Source organism: Taeniopygia guttata, chromosome 2 (assembly GCF_048771995.1).
Source record: "Taeniopygia guttata chromosome 2, bTaeGut7.mat, whole genome shotgun sequence".
Taxonomy (NCBI): Eukaryota; Metazoa; Chordata; class Aves; order Passeriformes; family Estrildidae; genus Taeniopygia; species Taeniopygia guttata.
This window is the reverse complement of record NC_133026.1, coordinates 53490607-53511658: the sequence shown is the minus strand read 5'-3', so window position 1 is coordinate 53511658 and position 21052 is coordinate 53490607. Positions and strand designations below refer to the sequence as shown.

At 35.0% G+C, this 21052-nt stretch overlaps 1 protein-coding gene across 19 annotated transcripts in view; it reads left to right on the top strand.

The window, feature by feature from the left end:
- The window catches only part of SUGCT (succinyl-CoA:glutarate-CoA transferase), a 323214-nt gene that overhangs the window by 62409 nt on the left and 239753 nt on the right, over window positions 1-21052 (top strand). For 17 of the 19 annotated variants that reach the window (XR_012054643.1, XR_012054642.1, XM_072925952.1 and 14 more), the window contains one exon: window positions 2829-2924. The exons of the other annotated variants lie outside the window; for them this stretch is intronic. Coding sequence is in view for 15 of the 17 variants with exons in the window: in XM_072925952.1 (XP_072782053.1) it covers window positions 2829-2924 (96 nt within the window). In the remaining 2 variants the exon portion in view is untranslated. The remainder of the gene's footprint in view (window positions 1-2828; window positions 2925-21052) is intronic. 19 annotated transcript variants of the gene reach the window in all.

Genomic DNA, 21052 nt, shown 5'->3' with positions numbered 1-21052 from the left:
AAGGCATGGCAAGGGAAAGTTTCATGGGACAGTAGAAATAGAATTGTCTTTACGTTTGTTGAATTTGTCAGAAAGCTATTATGAATGTGGCAAAAGGCTACAGAGTTCACTCAATGGTGTATTTTCACATAAAACACAAAACACTGATATATTTAGTTTATTTTGGTCTATATAAGCTTATTTGTTTGGTGATGATACTATGACTACTGCTAATAATTAGTTTTGTCTGGCTAATTTGACTGTGAATAAGGTACTCAAATCAGAGAAAGAAGTCAGAGGAAGCCAAAAGCTTTATTCCTTCATGATTTATTTAAAAAATGAAAATAAGCAAACCAGTTTTATAGTCTACATAGGCATATATATTCAAGCAAGTGGTCAGTACATTGACTGAAGTGGAATTATTCTTTATATTAAGTACCACGTTGAACTGAGACCTGGATATAGTCTGAACAACTGTTAGTTCCAACATCGCCATCTTTACTAAGCTCTGACTTCCCTGGATTTTTGGTCTCTTGCTACTGAAACAAGTGTGAAGCAGGTGCTTTAGAGGTCAAATGTCAATATCTAGTGAGCATTAAGTTTTAATCCCTTTTTTCTTAGTGTACTCTGAACAAATGCTTTGGAGAAATCTAGATGTGTGGGGTTTTTTTCCATTACTGAAAATATTACATTCATCTCATCAAGGAAGCTGAAGCAATTTGCAACACCGTGTTAAGAAGGTATATTTTTAGGAATTAAAGTCTTTTCGTGAAGAATTCTGTTAATGAAGCTCCAATTCCCAATTCTATAGCATAGAATTTAGGAAAAAATGGATAGCATGAAATCTTGGCTCAATTACATTCAATATCAATATTTTGGGATTTCTGTTTCACTAGGTTTAAATTCACTATCTCCTTCCCAGAGTTAAGTTTGATATGGCATTTCCTGTATGGAAAATGTGGAAAGTTAAATGCATATTCCTGGTCTTTAGAAGTAAAAGCTGGTTGTAATGGATGCATCTCACCTGTCAGTGAAATTTGTGTGTACTGTGTCAGCTATATAGTGTTGCATACAAATACAGAAGAATATCTAATGAATAATATTCCATCATCACTGCAGAGCCATTTGCTGTGGTAGAGAAAGTATCACTATGGAGTATGACCCCAAAGTGAAAAATTGCAGGAATGATGGGTTAAGGCTGTGTGTTACTAATAAATGACACACCCTTGTAACTCATTAACTCTCTCTATAATCATGGTGTTTCATTCTATATTGCTGAGAAAAGTTGCAGTCTAGGAAAAGAATTATTTCTAGATACGTCCAGTACCATTTCCTTAACTACTGAGATTTTCCTGGGGACCAAAGAGCAGACATGATTCAACATTTTAGCCAAATGAAGTGACACTGGGCTATAAAGAGCTGGACCTGAAACCCAGCTACAAAATATTTTCCAACAGTACTCAGGAATAAAGAACTATTTCTAGTTAGTGTTTCTAGTTAGTATATGCAAATACAATTTTTGTCAGTAGTTAGACACTTATTTATATTTTCTTAGTTTTTCTGCTGTACTAAATCGCTGCATGCATGATTTACAGTTAAATATTTTCTTTAAATGTGACACATTCACATTTTCTTTTCAGAATATATGGCGAAAGAACAAGAAAATGAAATGGCTTTTGATTCCTGGCAATTCTGATATAATTAACATATTGGAATATGAATGGTGGACTCTGAATTAATTGCATGTTTTGTTGTAGACTAGACTGATTCATAGGTATAAACTGTTTGATCATCAAAGCAAATTTCTTTCATCTAATGGGAGAAATATGGAGAAAATAATAGTTTTGGAAAAAAGTTGTTCACATGGTCCACTGTTGAGGCAAGCCCTTGCACTTACTAGTACAGCTAGTTAACAGAATAAAAAAAATGCATTATATCTGATGAATGAGTGATAACCTTCCATGGTAACTGGAATGCTTAATTGTGTTACTTGGCATCAGATATCATCACACACTGTATTCCCTCCAAGAATAAAGAAGAAGGAATCTGCTGTGGATTATAACAGAACCACTGATTTTCATGCATTACTGCATCACAAATTTTCATTTCTTTTTCCTAAGATATAATCATACTTACAATATATATATATATATATATATTTATACTCTCACATTCTGATTCCTAAGTTACTATGCTGTATTTTCTTCAAAGACAATATTTTTCCAGTTATGTCTGACTAATAACTTGCTAAATCTCTCCTTATCTTCTAATGACAGATGATTTATCAAGGCCCATGACTTAATTAATATTACAGAACATGTCGGGAGCTGAAGAATTCAGAAATATTTTCCATAGCTTGGACATGTAAAATGAGAAGTATAGGAGAAAACGAAAAGATAATCTTGTAATTGAGGAAAAGGTCTTTGTGATTTAAGCATGGGATTGAGGTTCAGGAAATGGTGAGTTCTATCCCACAAATCCATCATGCTTCCCACTAGACTTCAGACAAGACACTGCTGCAGCTGACTATTCTGCAAAATATTTAGGGTAACACTCTCTTATTTCTCAGGGTAGTTTAATGCTACATGTGTCCAGCATTACTGGCGTTATAGGGAACTTATTCATTTTTGAGTTTATGGAGTTGTTCTTAAACAAGCACTTCTGTGATATAGCTGTAGCCTGAGTTTTTCTCATAGTAAAAAAGTATACAAAATATATAATGTCTAAAGGATACTTTTATGACATAAATATGTTAACTTATGTATCTAAAGCATGTAGAAAGAAATCTCGGAGAAATTGTCAATGAAGTTTCAGCTTTCCTGAATACTACACTTTTTTTCCATTTTCAGGTTGCATGTCTCACTCATGTAGCAGCTAATTATCTTAATTGCAAAATTGAAGGAAAACGCTGGGGTACTGCTCATGGAAGTATTGTTCCATATCAGGTAAGCAGAAAGCATTAGGTTTTTTTCCCTTGGAATTCATTATTTTGTGTATTATGAGACTGAGAATCGACTTTTCCCATGACCTGTAGTCTGTAGTGTGTCTGTGTAGAGGTATGACAAGGTTCTGTTGTTTATTGTCATTTCTGTATTTCGCATATTTCTTCATCACCAGTAGATTAGTAACAGAACACTGAAATAGATCAAAGGTGTTTGCTGAAACTGGATGACTTTAAAGCTAACATGATGGCTCTGTTAGGTTTTCACCTAACAGAGAAACCTTTTTTTAAGAGTTACCTGACTTCCATTTCATACCAGTTAAAAACTGATATCTTTCAATTTTTTCCCTCTGAATGTTGGTGGTTTTATCTTGTGAGTCTACAGTCTAAATGCCCAAGATAATCTCACAGTGTTTTTATAGTCTACATATAATATATTTGCAATTTTCTATTGGTTTTGCTACAAATCACCACCTGGGTGAGACAACAGGTTGATAAAAGGAATTAAACAGAACTCAGATTTCCTCAGCAGAATTCCTACTCTGCTGCATCTAAATACATGAACTTCATCATATAAACAAACACAGGAAAAAAAAATCTCACTTCAAGTTTTATCTTACTTTTGACCAGTACGGCAAACTCTTCTAGTAAACAACAAATTTTGTTCTTTTCTAGCTGTTCAGTTTGTATTCTTATATGGAGGTTAGATCTTACAGAAACTTGAGCATATATTTAATAATAATAAAAAAAATCTATTCTTTGTTTCATATTTTTTGGCATTTCTTATCAAGCAGTCAAGTTTGCATCTAGCTAGGCAGAGCCTGTATTTCTTAATTTATGTCCAGAGTCCTTTAAGTCTTTAGAGGGGCAGTTTCCAGCATTTGTTTGGGAGAGCTGCACCTAAACACTGCTGAGTATATTTACCCTCTCCTTTCTTTTTGGAGAAAGTGAGGGAAATTTAGTGTATAGTCTTCCCAGAGGTGAAGATCAGGGTGATAATAACTGAAAGATTTGCTGCTTGTGACCATAAAATCTGAAGCAAAAATTTTCCACTATTATGCAGAACTCTTTCACTAGCTAGTAACAGCCAGACGTCCTCAGGTCTAAAACCAAAAAGATCTGGTTTTGTAAGGACGAATCTACCTCACCTAGGAGACGTTTTCCAATATTTGTACTACTGCACAATCAACTGTCTTGTTGTGAATTAGCTACAACAAATGGCAAATTGTCTCAGACCAATGGGGAGGTGTTGTGGCTCTTTCTGCAAGAGCTAGTTTAGTCCTGCAGTATTCTTGTCTGCAGCGCTACTGATGTAGCAGTATGGGTGTGTTTTCTAGAACCAGCTCTCATGACCCAGAGTAACCAAGTATTTACACTCTGCTGTGTTTCTATGATGTGACCTTTTGGTGCAAGCCTTTTGAACTTTAGTATGTTGAAAGTATAAAACAGATCTGAAGTATCTGAAGTTTGTATAAGCAAACCCAAAAACCTGACTAAACAAAGCATTTTATCTTCATCATGTGGCATTTGGCTGAGTAACTGAAACTTGTGTTCTTTTATGTCCTTTTGGCCTTTGTTTTTCCACAGTCAAAATGAAAACCATGTATTGAGTATCCTTTGTGTCTGTTTTCATAGACAGCTCTTTAGGTCTAGGAAATTGTTTTAGCTGTATTTTTATTTAATCTTGATTAGTCATTGTGAAAGTAAAAATTTTTTGGAAAAATATCCTAATAAAATTATGGTTCCTGTGTTTCTGTGTGCTGTTTCTGTAGTAGGCATTAGAAGTATTACCTCAATATTATAAACAAATTTAATCTGAATTTTCCTGTTCGTAAACCAATAATTAAGGTGGATTTTTTATAGATGGAGTTGTGTGTGTATGTGCTTATGGCCTAACATTACATCAGCTACCATTGTTGCAATTCTGATTGTAACCATAAGAATATTTTGGGTTTTAGAGTTTTTTTTTTTCTTTACTAATCTAAGCTATACTTAGATTGAAAAGTTATTCATAAACTTGACTTAACCCTTACTGTTGCCATTGTACTGGTTTTACAGTTTCTCATAGAGCTCATTTGTAATACAGAACAGATCTCTGAAACCTGACTTTCATTCCTTATTCTTCTTACTGAATATGCTTACTAAGCTAAAGACTTACACTAATCTTTATAATTTTTTTTTTGTTTCAAGATATTTTATGCAAGTGAACCACAATTTATTCAAATAATGAAAAACACATTTCAGAAAATTGCATTTCTAAATATTTCAGAACAATTAAGTGGTAGAAAATGGTTGGTTGTTTTTTCACGTCCTTTATTTTCTTTTTTCTTGCTGTATTTTGAGTGTTTATACAGGTAATAGATTATGCAGTGATACAGAGCATGCAGTCCTGTAAAAAGTGTCAGGTTATGTTAAATCATAGAGGACTGGGCAAACATGAGATCCTCTTATAGATATTAAAAAGGCAAAATCAAAATAACTTATATCATTTTTCAGTGTGAGAGATGTCTGATCAGAGTCACACTAGAGCATTGATCAAAATAATAAAAAACACTGTTAAAAGCATCCTAAAAATGTACAAAAAAAGTACTTTTTTGGCTTACAATTGTTACAATAATTGTTGTATATTGAATACTATGGTAGTTTTTTTTTGATTGAGCTTCACCAAAATAAATTTGTTCAAAATATTTTTGCAAATGGCTCTATTTTTTTTTATATTTACAAGGTCAAATTTACCTTTAACTGTATCTTTGTAATTTCCTTGAATTTCCCTATTGCTTCTTGACTGAAACACTAGCAGCATAATTTGTCTCTGAATGTGTTCTCTAGATTGACCTTTATTACTTTTTTTTTGTATTTAAAAGTATAAAAATTAAGCATTAATGGGAAGGAAGATGGGTTTTCTCCTCCCTGAAACTATTAGCATCTTTGAAAATCTGTTTCTGGTCTGGTCTGACATGTTAAGTTGGTGTGCAAGGGCTTTCATATTCTTAAAGTTTTTCTCATGTGTTGACAATGTACTGACTTTATGACATGATCCTCTAAAATGTCTGAGTTTTCAGTTCTCTCTGTTCATTACCAGAAGCCAAAGAAAACGATGTGAACATCTTTTGAGTATGTCATGTCTCCCATGGTTCCTGTAAAGCTAACTGTAAAGGTTTACCACAGATTTTCAATGGAGGTGAAATTTGCAATGTGCCACAAAGATGAAATATTCTAGATTCTTATCAGCCAAAATCAGAAATAGATTTTTGAGTCCTGAAACCTTAATGAGAAATTACCTACTTTGAGAAAATCTGCTGTTTGATCAGAGCAATGTAGCTTGAATAGGTCACTCCTGTGACAGTTAAATGTAATCAGATCCCAGTTTGCTTGGTTTCAAGTGTTTAAATGTTAAAACACAAACCTTGAGTTCTGGGATGTATCTTAAATATAATTAGTACAGTTTTTAAAAAAACTGTTTCTATAATGAGATACCTTGTTTAGCAACAGCTGCTCCATGATTATCCAGAGGAAATCAAGGCTTAAAAGCATCCGGTTTACATAATTGTGCTGAAAAGTAAAGTTCTTACTGTCTTTCACTTGGGATGATAAGGTCTACCCTCATTCTAGTGGTTTCAGTAGTGTAGCTCTCTTGCCTCTACCATGCATGAAATCTGGACATTCACATTTTCATCTTTCAATTGAACCACTTGGAATTCATTCTCCTGAGAAAATCTATCTAACTGAAATGTTTTCAAGATGTTTCATGTGGCAGCTTGTCACCCTGCCATGAGACACCCTGGGCAACTAGGCAGAGGCAAACTTTCAGCAAAAGGTATAGAGCTATTTCCTCTCAGGCCATAATGATGGACGCCTATCTAGAAAATCGAGAAACCAAGTTCTTGCAGATATCTAATGAATATGATATTATATTTGGTCCTAAGACTTACAGGGTTTTCTCAAGTATATTTTACTTTATTTTCAGAATGTGCAAAGGGCACAGCCATTCTAAATGGAAGTTAAAAAACATGAGACAGTAAAGAAATTATTTTAACCAATTACCTTTTTGTTGACTGATCTATGCATTGTAATAACTCATCAGACCTAACACTAATGGTTTGTTGTTACAGCCTCACTTAGATACTTTAAGTATCAACTTCTGCTTGTGCTAGGCATAAAATTTCCTTCATATGAGGAAATTATCTCAGTGTCAAAGTCAGTTAAATATGTTTTGAAAATCAAAGTATAAGCTCACAAGGAAGTGAAAGGTATGAGGTATTAGGAAGATGAGCACAGTCTTAGATAAAATATCTCTGCATTATTTTTATCGTCTGCATCTCATACTTTTTGGTCATAGAGTTTCATACTGTTCAGGAGTCTTACAAAGAAAATGCCACTCATGCCACTTGTGTCTCATCACCGGAACAGAGAAATTCAATTATTGACCTGATTCATGTGGCAGAGATGCTTTTCACACAAAGGCACAATGTGCACCAATTTTTCTAACTCAGCTCAAGAGAGTCTCTCAAAACTTCAGTCTCCTTTGTTTTTTCTTTCAGTGAAGAGGACAGCAAAATAATGTCAATCATTTAGAAATTTCAAACTGCTTATTCCATCCAAGAATGGTGATATGTACTCATTTTCTTGTCTGTCTTTATGTGGTTTTGTTGGATACTTCTGCAGTTAATGACTCTTGAAATCAAAAGCAACAAAGAATAAAATTTTGATTATTTGCAAAGTTTTGTTTTGTACGTGAGACTCTCCTTAAATAAATTTAAAATTGAAGAAAATCTTTCTGCTCTTTATTAGCACAGTCTAGGAGAAAATGGAACTTACGCACGGAAACACAGTAAAATGACGATCTTTTTTGCGAGAGGGTAGTTTTAAATTCAGGCAATGCAAGATGACCCTTCTTACTCTGTGAACATTATCTACATAATACTCATCTGGACTATTTAGACTGCCTTGGGGCTCCATTTTCCTATATTTTTCTTCCAAGCAATGAAGCATATCTACCACTAAACATGAAAATCAAATGTATTCACAGATCAGCTGACTAGAAACATTTTGTTCTCAAGTAACAAAGCATGTTCTATCACACTACATGGAAAATATTTCCAAAGAAGTGTTGTGTAATTTCTGTAGTTTCCCCCCCCCCCTCCACGCAGCCCCCCGAATAGAATCTGACTAGCTCAGAGATATGGGGCTGTGAGGGGAGGAATTTCAGGAGAGGGAAGGGTATTCAAAAGAGGCTCTTACCCCAGGGAAGTTGGAACAGCTCTCTTTATTCTGTGGTGTCTATGGAGAGTGGGGCAAAAGAGAGAGAGCAGGAAGTTTCAGGGGTCTATATAGGTTTTGGACAGGGTGGGCTTTCCCGGCTCCCCGCCATCCCTGTTGGGGCAGGAAGGGGGATCCAGGTGTTATCATGATCAGAGCTACCGAGGCCCGGGGAAAGGGGGGAAAAAGGGTGTCCAGGAGCTCACTGTAACAGTGTTGTCCATCCTTATGATCAACGTCTTTATGATCAATGAGGAATACCCAATACTTTCGTGGCCTTGATCTACTTACCCATAGGTTTGATTTTTAACTCTCTCCTTCCTTTATGTTTTTATTTTACAAGGTACAAGAAAGAATGAAACCAGAAAGGTTGTGTCATAATGGATTCTGTAAAACAAGAAAACAAGAATATAATTTGCAGAACATTTCCCCTTTCTTTCTTTCTCTTTGAACAATTTTCTGTTTGTAGATTTTTTTCCTAGATTTTTTTTCAGATGTTTCCTACTGTGGTATGATGAGATTAACTACTGTGCCCTTTTCACATACAATTTGGTCTTATTGTGAATATAGAGAACTAGAGTTGGCACTCTGCTTGGTAAAAAGTACTGGAGTATGGATTTTTTCTTTGCCATTTTAGTAATTGGAAAAGCATAGTAATCATCTGTGGCAATCTCTGTAGAAAGCTCCTAAATGATGAGTAATTAATTATAGTTATTCAAACCTGACAACATTATACCGATAATTTTGTGGGGATTGTCCTTCAGTGTGTTGTCAAGCCTCTCTCCTGGCAGAGAAGCTGTCTGGAAACCAGTCTAGTAGATTTGCCTTGGGCAGTTTTAGATATGCTCCCAGTGTATGATATGAGATGTAGTTTTAAATTCATTCATATATATCCTCTCTTGTCAGAGACAGCACTTTAAAGAAGCTGACCTTGTATGCACACAGACAGCTTCTACTTTACACGGGGAATTTTCAGATTGAAATAAAATGCATTTTTAAGTGGAAACCCGACACTGTTTTTTTTTTCTCCTGAAGGAAATCCTCCTGCACCTTTTAATTTTAAGCAATGACTGTAAGATATTTTTTAATGTCACTTATACTTTGAATTTTCAAAGCAGGTATTGATAATCACAATTATTCTTAAAGAAAGATAGCTGACAATTGGGACAGTCTGATTTTTGATCTCCTTCTGGGAAGGGTCACAGGCTATTCTTGTGTATTTATTTGAATATGTTTTTTTACTGACATATTTATTTACACTCATTTAAACTGAATGTACTTTAAGATTAATCATCTGTTGCTTGTCTGTGGATACATGAGAAAAACTCTAATTTAACTAGGTTGGGAATACAGGTATACTCATGTTCAATGTCATTTGGTGGACATTTGTCTTTTATGTATACTGTTAATTGTTTCCTCCACATTTGCCCATTGCTAGGGCGAGGGATCTAGTTGGTATTATTTGCAGCAAATCTGTTACAAAGTTACTGAATATTATATATTTGTATATTCATGTCAAATTTAGTTCTTGGGAAGAACAGTTTAACAGAGCCCTGATCAGTAGAGGGCTCTTCGTGTTGTAGCTGGTTGGAAAGTGATGAAAGCAGGATCTGTGGGATTGTAGAGGAGATATTGACTGCAGCTGGATCACTACTACTTCTAATCTATTTATTGGATCAAAGGCAGAGGAATGAACTTTGCTTTTTATTTTCTTAACGTATGTTTCATAGTCATTGTATTACTATACAGTGCAGCCACTTATGAACTGAAACATATTTAAACAGTCTGAAAGAGAACTCAGAAATCTGTGTATCAGTATTGCTCAATGACTTCTGAAATAATCATCCTGCATAAATATATATATACATATACATATACATATACATATACATATACATATACATATACATATGCATATACATAAATAGGTGCTTGTTTTTACTGTGTGAAGCTTGTGTCAGTTTTGGTTGGGAAAAATTGTTATGGAAAGGTATGTCCACTAGATGTCATTCATGTAATCTAGTTTTTGTTGCAGCATTTATTTCTGAAGAGCTATGAAGGATGGTGGATACAAATTACCAGCATTATTAGCAGTTTTTCTATATGTTGTGCTTTTGACTTTATATACATGTGGCATGTTACGAAATAATATTACGATTCTCTCTGTGATGTGTTTGATGCGCCACTTAGTCTAGAACTCCTGTCATTGTATATTTTTGCTTACAATACATTGTTGCATGAGTAGGCGTGTTATATAAGAGCACCCAGGTGATCTGCATGTAGTTGGTAACTCTCTGCAAGGAGGGACGAGTATAGATGTCAGGGCATTATGTCCCAAATGAAAACAAAATGATCATGTGATTAATATAATTCCACCCCAAATGTGATCTTTTCTAAGCTCTCTATAACTAAAAGATCAGTTATTTAGAAAGGTGCTTATCTAGTTAGGAAAGGGAACTCAAATTTCAGAAACTTACACAAGTGGATTTATATGCTTAAATATCATTGCCACATAATGATGCTTAAATATCTGGGGGACTTAAATAGAATCACTTTAGTCTGCCTTAAATAAAATACCCTGTATGTAGACAGGTCAGAAGCGTGTCTGAGTATTCAGTTGGGTGGGCTGATAGGATCTGTACTGATTGATACTAGCAAAGAGTTATTTTATCCCTTGCCTCCATACACCCATCTTTGTAGTACGGCACATGCTAGTAACTGCTAGACAGCTTCTGGGAAGCCATATCCATATTCTCTTTGAAGAGCAACTGCTGCAACATTGGCCTGTGGTCTTTCCCATTTTCAGCTTGGAGGAGCTACAGTGAAACTGGAAGCTGGAGATCACAGCTTCCTCCAACCTCCCTTTCCCTTTCCATATGGAATAAAGAATTTCTCTGCCCTGTATAGTCAGCCAGAGGGCAAGATGGGGAAGTGATAATCCTCTTGGAACAAGCACTTGCATGAAAAATGATAAATGCTACTTTGCATGGGGATTAACACTTGCTTATGAACTTGCTTTTAATAGAGTGATGCTTCCCTTTCAGTGATGTGAAGGTTCATTGTACTCACAGACCTGATTAAGAACCTTTACCACTGTTCAGCCAAAAGGGAGCCATCTGCCACCAGAAACATAAAGCTATTCAAAGCTGTTTCACTCTTTTGCATATTGTCCTCAAGAATGCAAACCACTTACTTTCACATGGCATTTACTTCCCTAAAGAAAGGCTCGTTCCCTACATCTCATCCCAACATTTTTCTTTCTCCCAGCATAAGAATTGCATTTCTGCTCACATTTAATGCATATGTTCGAAGTCTGTGCTTTATCTCCATGAAACTCTGAAACAGGTCTCTCCAGAGGTAGTTTAATGAAGGGAGTTGCTATATAAACTACATATATTTTCATTTCTTTGATGGGAGACTGTGCATTATGTGGTGAGGATGTTCACAGAGTGGGTCAATCTGTCAGTGGAGTTTGTGAAGCTTGTTTAGTATCTCTAGATATATTTGATATGAAGCATTGCTTCATAAAGTTTTGGTGCACAACCTGATTGCTACTTTGCAAGATGACCCCTTCTTTTCACAGTGAGATGACATTTCACCAAACCTGGTCATTAAGTTAATTTCCAAGCACTTATGCCTGCAAATAAATTTTGTAGGGGCTATACAATTTTATTGAAAATTATTGCCTTGCTGCTACCATAAGGTTAGTTTCACTGGAATCACAACTGTGGTACTCCAGTACACTGTCACTCCTGGGAATTTAATGAGAAGAGTAGTGAGAGGGCTTCTGTTCTATTTTCAAAAATAACTTATGAACTTAAGAAGTATCGGTCCTGTTGTCTTTCCAAAGTATTGAAGATTTAAATGCTAAATCTGGTTATGAACATAAGCTTTAACTATGCAGTGTTTTTAAATGTTGTTTCTCATGCCCTTTATTACATTCAACATGCATGTAATATTGCATGATGCTAACACAGGTATTTTTAATTATTAATTATTTAATGCTTTCACTAATAAAAATTGATGGCAAAAAAACTTAAAAATTGTAATCTAAGGCTTCTTCTAGTATTAAACCACTATTATTACCAAAATGGTTTTGATTTCCTTACTTTTTAATAAGTAGTAATTCTGTTGTATTGAGAGGGACTAGAGTGAAGGTGAGACAAAAAATTTTTTAAAATAGTTATCTGTTTTGGCAAAATCATACTTCCTGACCAGCCCCTAAAACATGCAGTATTCACTGTCTGGAATTTACTCTTCTAATACAAATTAAGCTGGAGAAATTGATCTTACATCTGTATCCCCAAAGGAACCTCAACTAGTTTTATCCAGTCTACACCTTCACCTTCGTTCACTTATATCTAGGATAGTTTTGACAGATGTTTTTTCCAAGTTCTATTCACCAGAAGTTTTGCAATATGTGCTACAGTCTTGTTTATGTAGTTTTTCATGCCTACTGAGAGGAGTAAAAGAAATAATTCTATTTTCAATAAGGAAGATAGAACCTGAATTTAGGGATAGGTTTTTGGTTATATAGTTAGTGATGTGTTATGGCAGTTGATCATCATGTTGCATCTAGCAAGTCTTTACATATGTAAATATATGTACATCTACAGTGTTCTTATTCCTGGATTATGTGAAGTCAGTTCATTAATGTTTCCCACAAGGCTATATTTTTTAAACCTCTTGTATCTTTTTGATTTTATCTCTGATATGATTTCCACTTTGATCACCTCTTCAAGTGATGTGTCCAGATCCACCAAGTACCTTAAGTGGATTCCACATGTTTTTGAGTAACAGAAAGAACTTTCATATGTGTTTAAGGCACCCAAGAATAACTTGCTTTAGGTTTTTAACAGCAACACATTGCAATGTGTCCTTCATCTAAGGTGTTCTCTTGCCAGGGCAGGAGAACAGCATATAGTTCTATGACTAAACTTTGCTGATTGCTTACCAGCTGCAGTTTCCTTTTTATTTACTGTTAAGAGGTTCTTGGGCTTCCTTTGTCTGTATTCCATATTTTTTGTTTTGTTTCACTATGGATAATTTTGCACAATAGCTGTTAGTTATCAGGTACACTGATGACTCCAAATCCGGTGAAGCCTGCAGACATCTAAGTCTGAGGGAACAGAAGCCAAACGAATTGCTTGACTGTGATCTTGGGATCTTGGTTTATGTCAGCTGCAGCAAGTTGGGGGTACTCAAATTTTGAATGAAGATGTCCCTGTGTGGTTTGGTGAACTTTAATTTTTTGGCATGTTAGTTTTACATCATTAGTCATCTGTCTCTTCCTGGGAGCTTCTAGGTAGATGAAGCTAAAAATTTCAAGAAGTTGTAACAGTATGGAAAACCCAGTTTGTGTTTCATATTTTATATTTTCTATATTTTTTGTTTTAGAAAGCTTCCAGGGTAAAGAGCAGAAGTTAAATTATTTTAGTGGAAAAGCTGTTCTTTTCTAGGAAAAAAAAAAAGCAGACAAAAGGTTAGCCTTTTATTTGCTGTCAGTTAATATTAGTTGTTCTTCATGTGGAATGGCCATAATAATAAACAAATTGGAAGTTGATGTGACTTCTTTCAAGTAGAGAAACATTAGCTGAATCTATGTAATAGTTAAATCCTAACATAAAGACAAGGAATATAGAATACTACAAATACCAGCATATGATCATGTCTCTTCTCATCAGAGACATGTTTTAACCTTGTCAAATTTGTTTTTGGCATATGTGGTTATGGTAGTGTCTAGAGAGTTTTGACCATGAATAATAGTTGTAACAATGCAACAAAGGCTTTTGTAGTATACACAAATTATTAACTTAGCTCACTGGGGCAGAGACTGCATTTTAATTTGGCTTGAGGCTTAGAACAATGGACCCTGAGTCTTATTTTAGTGCTTCCACAAAACCAAGAATATTTTTTTCTCTTTTGTGTACAAGCATAGAGTATTTTATTTGAGGATGTAATATAGGGCTGAATGTCTTGAAGTAATTTTATGATTTCACTTTTTTTTTCCCCCTGTATGTTACTCATTTTTACATGTTCAGTTGACATTCACCATTTTGTCAAAATTGGGAGATAAATAGAAAGTATAAATGGCCATCACATGAGTGCAGAATTAGGAAATGATCGGAGATTTGTTTAATACTTACAGGGTTTACTGATGTATTCAATCCATGAAAAATGAGGAAGGCTATGGGCCGCAATAGTATGTATGTTTGTATTAAGAGTCTGATCAGGTACCTCATTTAAGAGAATGTTATTAGTGAAACCTCTTAGCACTCCTGCATAATTATGCTGTCTTTTCGCTGTTACCTTTTCAAGCCCCTTGGATATTCTTAAGTAATTTATTTCCTGCCATTTATTTAACAGTTTTGAGTAATAAGGATGATGAGAAAACAGTTAAATAGTCTATTTTTTCAAGTACCAGGTGCTGAAAGCAACTGAGAATGTCAGTGGTTTTTATAGTGGTTTCCTGTACATCTTGTGCCAAGCTTCCTTGAACTTGAGTCGTATAGGCCTTTGTCAGATTAAAAAAATAAAATAAATTATTTGTACTCAAGACATTGGACCAAAACTAAGAAATATAGTTCTATTTGCTTACAAAATAGCTGTGTTATTTCTGTTTTGAGTGTTGCAACTTTGTTTACTGTGCCACTGATTTTTGGGAGAGTGCTCCCAATCCATTTTTAATACAAGGTAGAGCAGTTTCTTGAAATCACCTGTTCCAGATTTCAGCAAGTAACAGAGTGTTAGTTATTTCCAAAATTTGTGCTGCTTTGTTTTTTATCACATTTCTGTCTATGTTTTGAGGTTTGATTGCTGTTTTTGGGATTTGAGTAGGGCACTTTTTCATACCCTTGCTTCATCCTTTAAAGAGCTGATCTGTTCCTTCTACTTTTCTCCTGTTTGGTCTCTATTTGAATAGTAGGCTGTTCATAAGATGTTGAAAAGAGATGATTTGTGTCTTGCAGGCTGTGACTGCATTGCATAGAACAGTGCGATGTACAGGAGATAGTTTCAATGTTGCAAGAAGGGAACAATCATAAACAGTCTTGGATGGGGTTATTCCTTCTCTATGTAAGATTATCTTTAACAATATTGCTTTACAAATATATTTGCCTGACTTATTCTGGGATTCCACAACCCCTCAGGCAGTTAATTCTAGTGCTTCACTATTTATTATCTCAGTGGCAAACAAGGCAATATGCTAGGAATATTCAGATAAGACATTAAGAAAAGATTTCTAGTAGAGAAGACACATTCTTTCCTCTTTTCAGTAGTCTTCTATGACCTTATAGGCTGGTATGTCTCAGACTTCTTTAGGCTAAATGTTCCCAGCTTGCTCAGTCTTTCCTCTTGGATCACATGTTCTAGAATTTACTGTTGATCTCTGTACTTTCCTTTTGGAACATAACAGTTTTGTGGCTTTCAGGAACAAATGCAGTACGTTACTCCAGTTCCATTTTCATAATCTTGAAGTACAATAGAAAGAATATTTTGTGAATCTTGTGGGTTCTGCTGGTGATCTAAAATTCCACTTTAATCTTACCTTGCTGTTTCAAAGGAGCCTTTGTTTAATTCATATTCAGTTTGTGAAACATGTAGATTCTGGATCCTTTTCTCTTGCATATGAATTATTCATGTCAGTGAATTACTCATACCTAATTGTAGAACCTCCTAGCTGATTTTCATTCTTGAATTTTATGTTTTGCTTTCATATTTCATCTCCCAGTTAGCTCCAAACATTTGCAGTTCTATCTAGTAATTTCCTTCTAGTTTTGTGGATCTTCAAGTTTGATGTACGTCCTTTCCTCTCTCCATCTGTGTTTTTAATGAGAATATTGAAATGATCCATTAGTTGATCCACATATGATCCATGAGTTGATAGTTTCTTTTCACATTGACAAAGAGTTCATAACCCCTTTGGGTGATATCCAACCAGTTGATAATTTGTTTTCTTGTGTGGTCTTACTGAAATTGTACTGCCCTTCCCTGTAGTCTGGTGTGCAGAGACAGACACCTTAGTCAATGTATTTGAACTTTGGAAGACAATATTGGCTGTTACCCTTCCTCTGGTTGTTTGGTGGTGAATGTACATGTGTCTTTCTGAGATGGAAGTGCTGACATATAATTTGCTTGATTTTATTTTTTTTTTAAATTCAATCACTCTGTTTGCACATTTCTAATCTCTAGTATCTCTCTTCTGTTCCCAGTATGATAGTGTGTATCTTCCTCAGACTCTACTGCAAGGATTCTAGAAAAAAATCTTAGCAAGTGTTTTTAGCAGAGCACTTGAAAAACACTGTATATTCAGAGGTATGCTCTCAACACAGCATTTTCACAATCTAGCTCAAATTAGATTGAATGTAGCCATGTTGGTGTGCTACTGTACCCTTGCTAATGAATTCACCGAGTATGTGTTTGTGTAGTGCAGAATAGTCTCATAGGTATTCTTTTAATGCAAATACTAAGCAACTAAAATAGTAACACATTGCAGACTGTAAATAGTAGGCAGATGGGTTGCTCCTGGATATTGTCAATGTTCATAGGAGTCAAGAGGATCATGAGTTAGTTTCAGATTGCATTGATTACTGTGCTGAGCATCTTAGACACCCAAACTTAAGTAGCTGAAATTGATTACTGTGCCCAGCATCACAGACATGCAGACTTAGTCACCCAAATCCAATTGAATCCTTTAAAAGTGCAAGTTTAGTACAGCTTCAAGTACACATAAGACCTGTTGATTAATTTCTGTGTTATGGTTTAAGAATTTCACCTGGAAACAGAAGTTAAAACGATGAATGTGCCAATTTCCCATGAGCTCTAAAAATTGCTTTGGAGGAAAAAGAAGGAAGACAGTTGTCTCCTTCACATAATTACTGAAGCTGACTTGGCAGCATGCTAGACTTTATCTTCCATTTTAATAAAAGCTTAGTCAGTTATTTGTTTTTTGCATCTTTGATTTCAGTTCTTTGAGGGAATCAAGACCCTGTTCTTGAATTAGCAAGAGCTAAAGTAAGATTTAGTAAGCACTTTACTGTCTGGACGTAAGTGGTATTTTTTTGGTGATGTATATCAGACTCACCAGTAATGTATCAACTCATCAGGACTTGGAAGGAAAGGCAGCTTCTCCCTGAAGCTCCAAAAATACTGAAAGCAAAAAATGCTGATGGTTTTTGTTTTAAGCATCTCATGGTTTTTAAGCCAGCTTTATGATTTTGGGTAGATCTGAGTGATTCTCAGGATGTGGCTTGGCATAATGTAATCATTCACTATACCATCTGCTGTAATTCCATCAAGACATGCTCCCCTTGACATCCCTACCCGAAAACTATTTCTAATAACATTGCTTCCAAGATCTGCACCCATGTCTTCTAGGGAATAAGCAGACCTTTAATGTCTGAAAGGCTGTTTAGAGACAAACCTAATATTCACTAAATTTAAAATGTGTTCAAATCCATTGTAATGTCGCAGTCCAATAATATCTTAAAACATATAAGTAAAATGGTTGTAATGAGCATTTGAAAAGCTGCAGATTGAATGTTTGTGGAACCATTGTGGAAGTGGCTGCAGTTGGTGGTTGAGTGATGGCATGATGGCAGTTTCAGCACTGGCAGGGAAGACACTGTGTTTGCCACATGTGAATTAATATAGTGCTGCTTTTTTACTGTTGAGGAATTAGCATAGTGTTAAAAAAAAAAAAATTTGAAGTATAGCAGAATAGGGGAATAGCTGAACCCATATTGCAGACAGCTGCTTTTTTGAGCTCATAAGCTATAGCTGGGAGGCATCAAATAAGAAATTAAAACACTGCCAATGCATATGATAGGACTTTTAAAATACCAAGTAAGAGCTATGCCCTTCAAGCAAGTAACCAGAAAAAGGATGAGACACAAGAATATCTCTCTGCCATTTGGACTAAGCTTTCCTGCTTAACAGTAATTTGTATCAAAACCATTATTTTCAATGCATTTCTGAGTCCATGCTTCATGAATAGTGGCCAGTGATAGAAAATAAAATTGTGAAAATGTATTAGAGAAAAAGGAATTCTGTAAGTGATAGACTTCTAAAAGTTCAGAATTTACTTTTTATCATTCTAGTTCTCTGTTTTCTTCTAATATGAATACTGAAACCTATGAATAAACTCAAACAAGCTAGACATTTTTTCTTTAATTTTGTAACATCCACGAGCCCAATATTTGATATTCACTTACAGAGCATATCTTGCTGCAAATGCAGGTTAAGTATTTAAAAGTAGTGGAATGATTGTAAAAGCCTCTTCTCACTATGTAGAAATAAAATTTTCAAATTTTTATAATAAATCAAATTCTCAGTTGTTCATGGAGCTACATATAACTGGGACTTAATCAATTGATATCATACTGCATTGAGCTGTATCACATGAAATCACATGTTAGTAGTAAGGGAAACATTCTGAGGTCCATATTGCTCTTTCAGATTAATCTGTCAATAAAATTAAGAACACCAAGTTAGCCAAGTTCCTAGAATAAGGAGTATATGGACTGCAACATCATGCTCAGTTCTCTTAGAAATCAAGTGTGTGGAGAAGCAATCATAAAAATTTGCCAAGCTAGGGTGTAACTCAAGCACACTGAGGCTACAGTGACTAGAAAAGGAAATTGGAATTTTGTGTGTCTATAATCTATTGTTTGACATCCAGTGCCTGCTCCTGTGTAATTTACTTGCCTCTTTTGGTCACCTGACTGGAGACATTAAGTGAGCCACAGGGTAAGCCAGGAAATTCAGCTCTTGGCTTTCCAAGTCTGCAGCTCAGTTGTTCTCCCTTTCCCCTTCCCCCCTCTCTCTTTCTTCACAGCTGGTCAGCACATGCACAGTAATTGCTTAGGGCAGGTAAGGCAGATTTGGAAAGATACATGTGGAGCACATGCAAATCTGCAGTAAGTTTTTGGAATGTAGCAACAGTGTGAAGTTAATGTAAAGCAAGATTTCTTTTATGTTTAAAGTTTCTAAAACTTATATAAAAGAGAGATAACAAATTCACTTAATAACCTTTCCTTTGCTCTACTACTACTAACTGAGAGAGTCTGGGATTTTGCCAAAATATTACACATTGCTCAAGAAGATTACAAAGAAATCCCAGACATGCACTGGAGAGTTATTAAATTTAACATTTCTAAAAGATATTTTCAACAGCTAAATACTTGTTAGAGAATTATTTTCCTCAACTTTCAAAAGTTGCCACAACTCAGTCACAGATAAGAATTTCCAGCTTTTTAATTGATATATAAATTGAGTTTAAAACCAAATCCACTACATTTCCTGTGGTAAAGGAAACACATACTCTTCAGTTTGGTTTGTCTCTAATTTGAAAATCATGTTCTCAGGAAATCCTGCATAATTTTTTTACGTAAACAGGAAAAGTATTTATTTGCCTGGGGCTCTGTTTGTATGGACATGGGGGTGAGCAGAAATAGTGTAGATTCTGGAACTCATGCCTTAATGAATATATCTCAGAAGAAAGAAAAATGAATTCCAAATAAGGTGATTTTCTCGCTGATCATGGATGGGCTAGTAGGAAGGGGTTTAACATGCTTTATTCTCCTTTATATGTTCTTACTATTTCTCTGAAGTTCAGTAATGAGGGCAATTAAAAACGAAAAAATGACAAATTTGTAGGGAAGGTGTCTTTTTATTTCTTTTCAGGTGTTCTTGCCTTGTCTGCAAAGTTGTTTTTCGTCATCTGGAAATGAATGATTTGTAAAAAGTAATTGTAAAATTGCTGCAGGATTTCAGCCCTCACATCCTTCTCTGCTCTCACCCCCTCAAGGCCCTAAATTTACTTTTGCCATTTGTAACAGTTGAGTTGAGGGTTGAACTTCCCCTCCTGCTTCTTGTGAGCTTTCCTGATTTCACTTACTGTTTGAACAAGATATATTGGATTTTATTTTCTCTGCATTAGTATGAACTCTGCACTTCACACAATTGATTTTGTTTTCAGTTAGAAAATAGTGTTACTCATTTTGAGTATAAATTGTGCAGTAAGTAGGATGCTTTTTTTTTTTGTGTGGGTAGAAACAATCTGTAGAGCATTGCAGGAGCTGAACCCTGTTTAGTTATAAAACTTTTGAAAGAAAAGGACAGAGATTTGTAAGGAACTATATGTGGATATTTTTTTTAAAACCAGGATATGATTCAAGCTATTATTTAACAAGAGGACTTGACAACCTCACCAAATGCAGAGAAAAAATAAGTATGGGAGCAGGTGCATGCTTGCTTTATTTGGATTTGTTTGTGGCATTTTCTTAAAAGTTTAAAGTTCAGTATATCACTCTAACAAACTGTGGTCATGAACAGTCATAGCTTCAGGGAAAAATTGGAAGCAGTGATAGTCTTAGCAGAAATGTTAACACTAAAGTTGCTCAGAGAACATAGTTTAAAGTGGAAAATCAGGTTAGTTTCCTCTTTTGTTTTCTCAAGGGTAAACTGTGAGTTAAAGTAGTAACAACAAAATGATAGGTATTTCTTTATAGGTTTTTTAATTCAGTGAAACAGATTTTTCCAGTAATCATTCTAAGAGGTATTTTAAGTATGTTAACCCAAAATGGTAATTATTAAGTGACCATATGTTGCCATGAGAAATACTTTGTGTGTTACGTTGCTGCACATAGCAGGACTTTCTGTGGAAGGGTATTTTTAGGAGCACTGAACGCAGTTTGAAATGTCCACTTGGTGAAGTCATACTTGAGTTAGATTAATAACAAACATATTTGCCTCTTCTAGGTAATCTTGGAGGGGTAAGCAGGTTAAGGTACTACAGATTAGTTTTCCACCACGCTTTTTTTTTTTTTTTTTTTCCCTACTGTATTCATTCTGTAAGTACATATATCTGAAAAC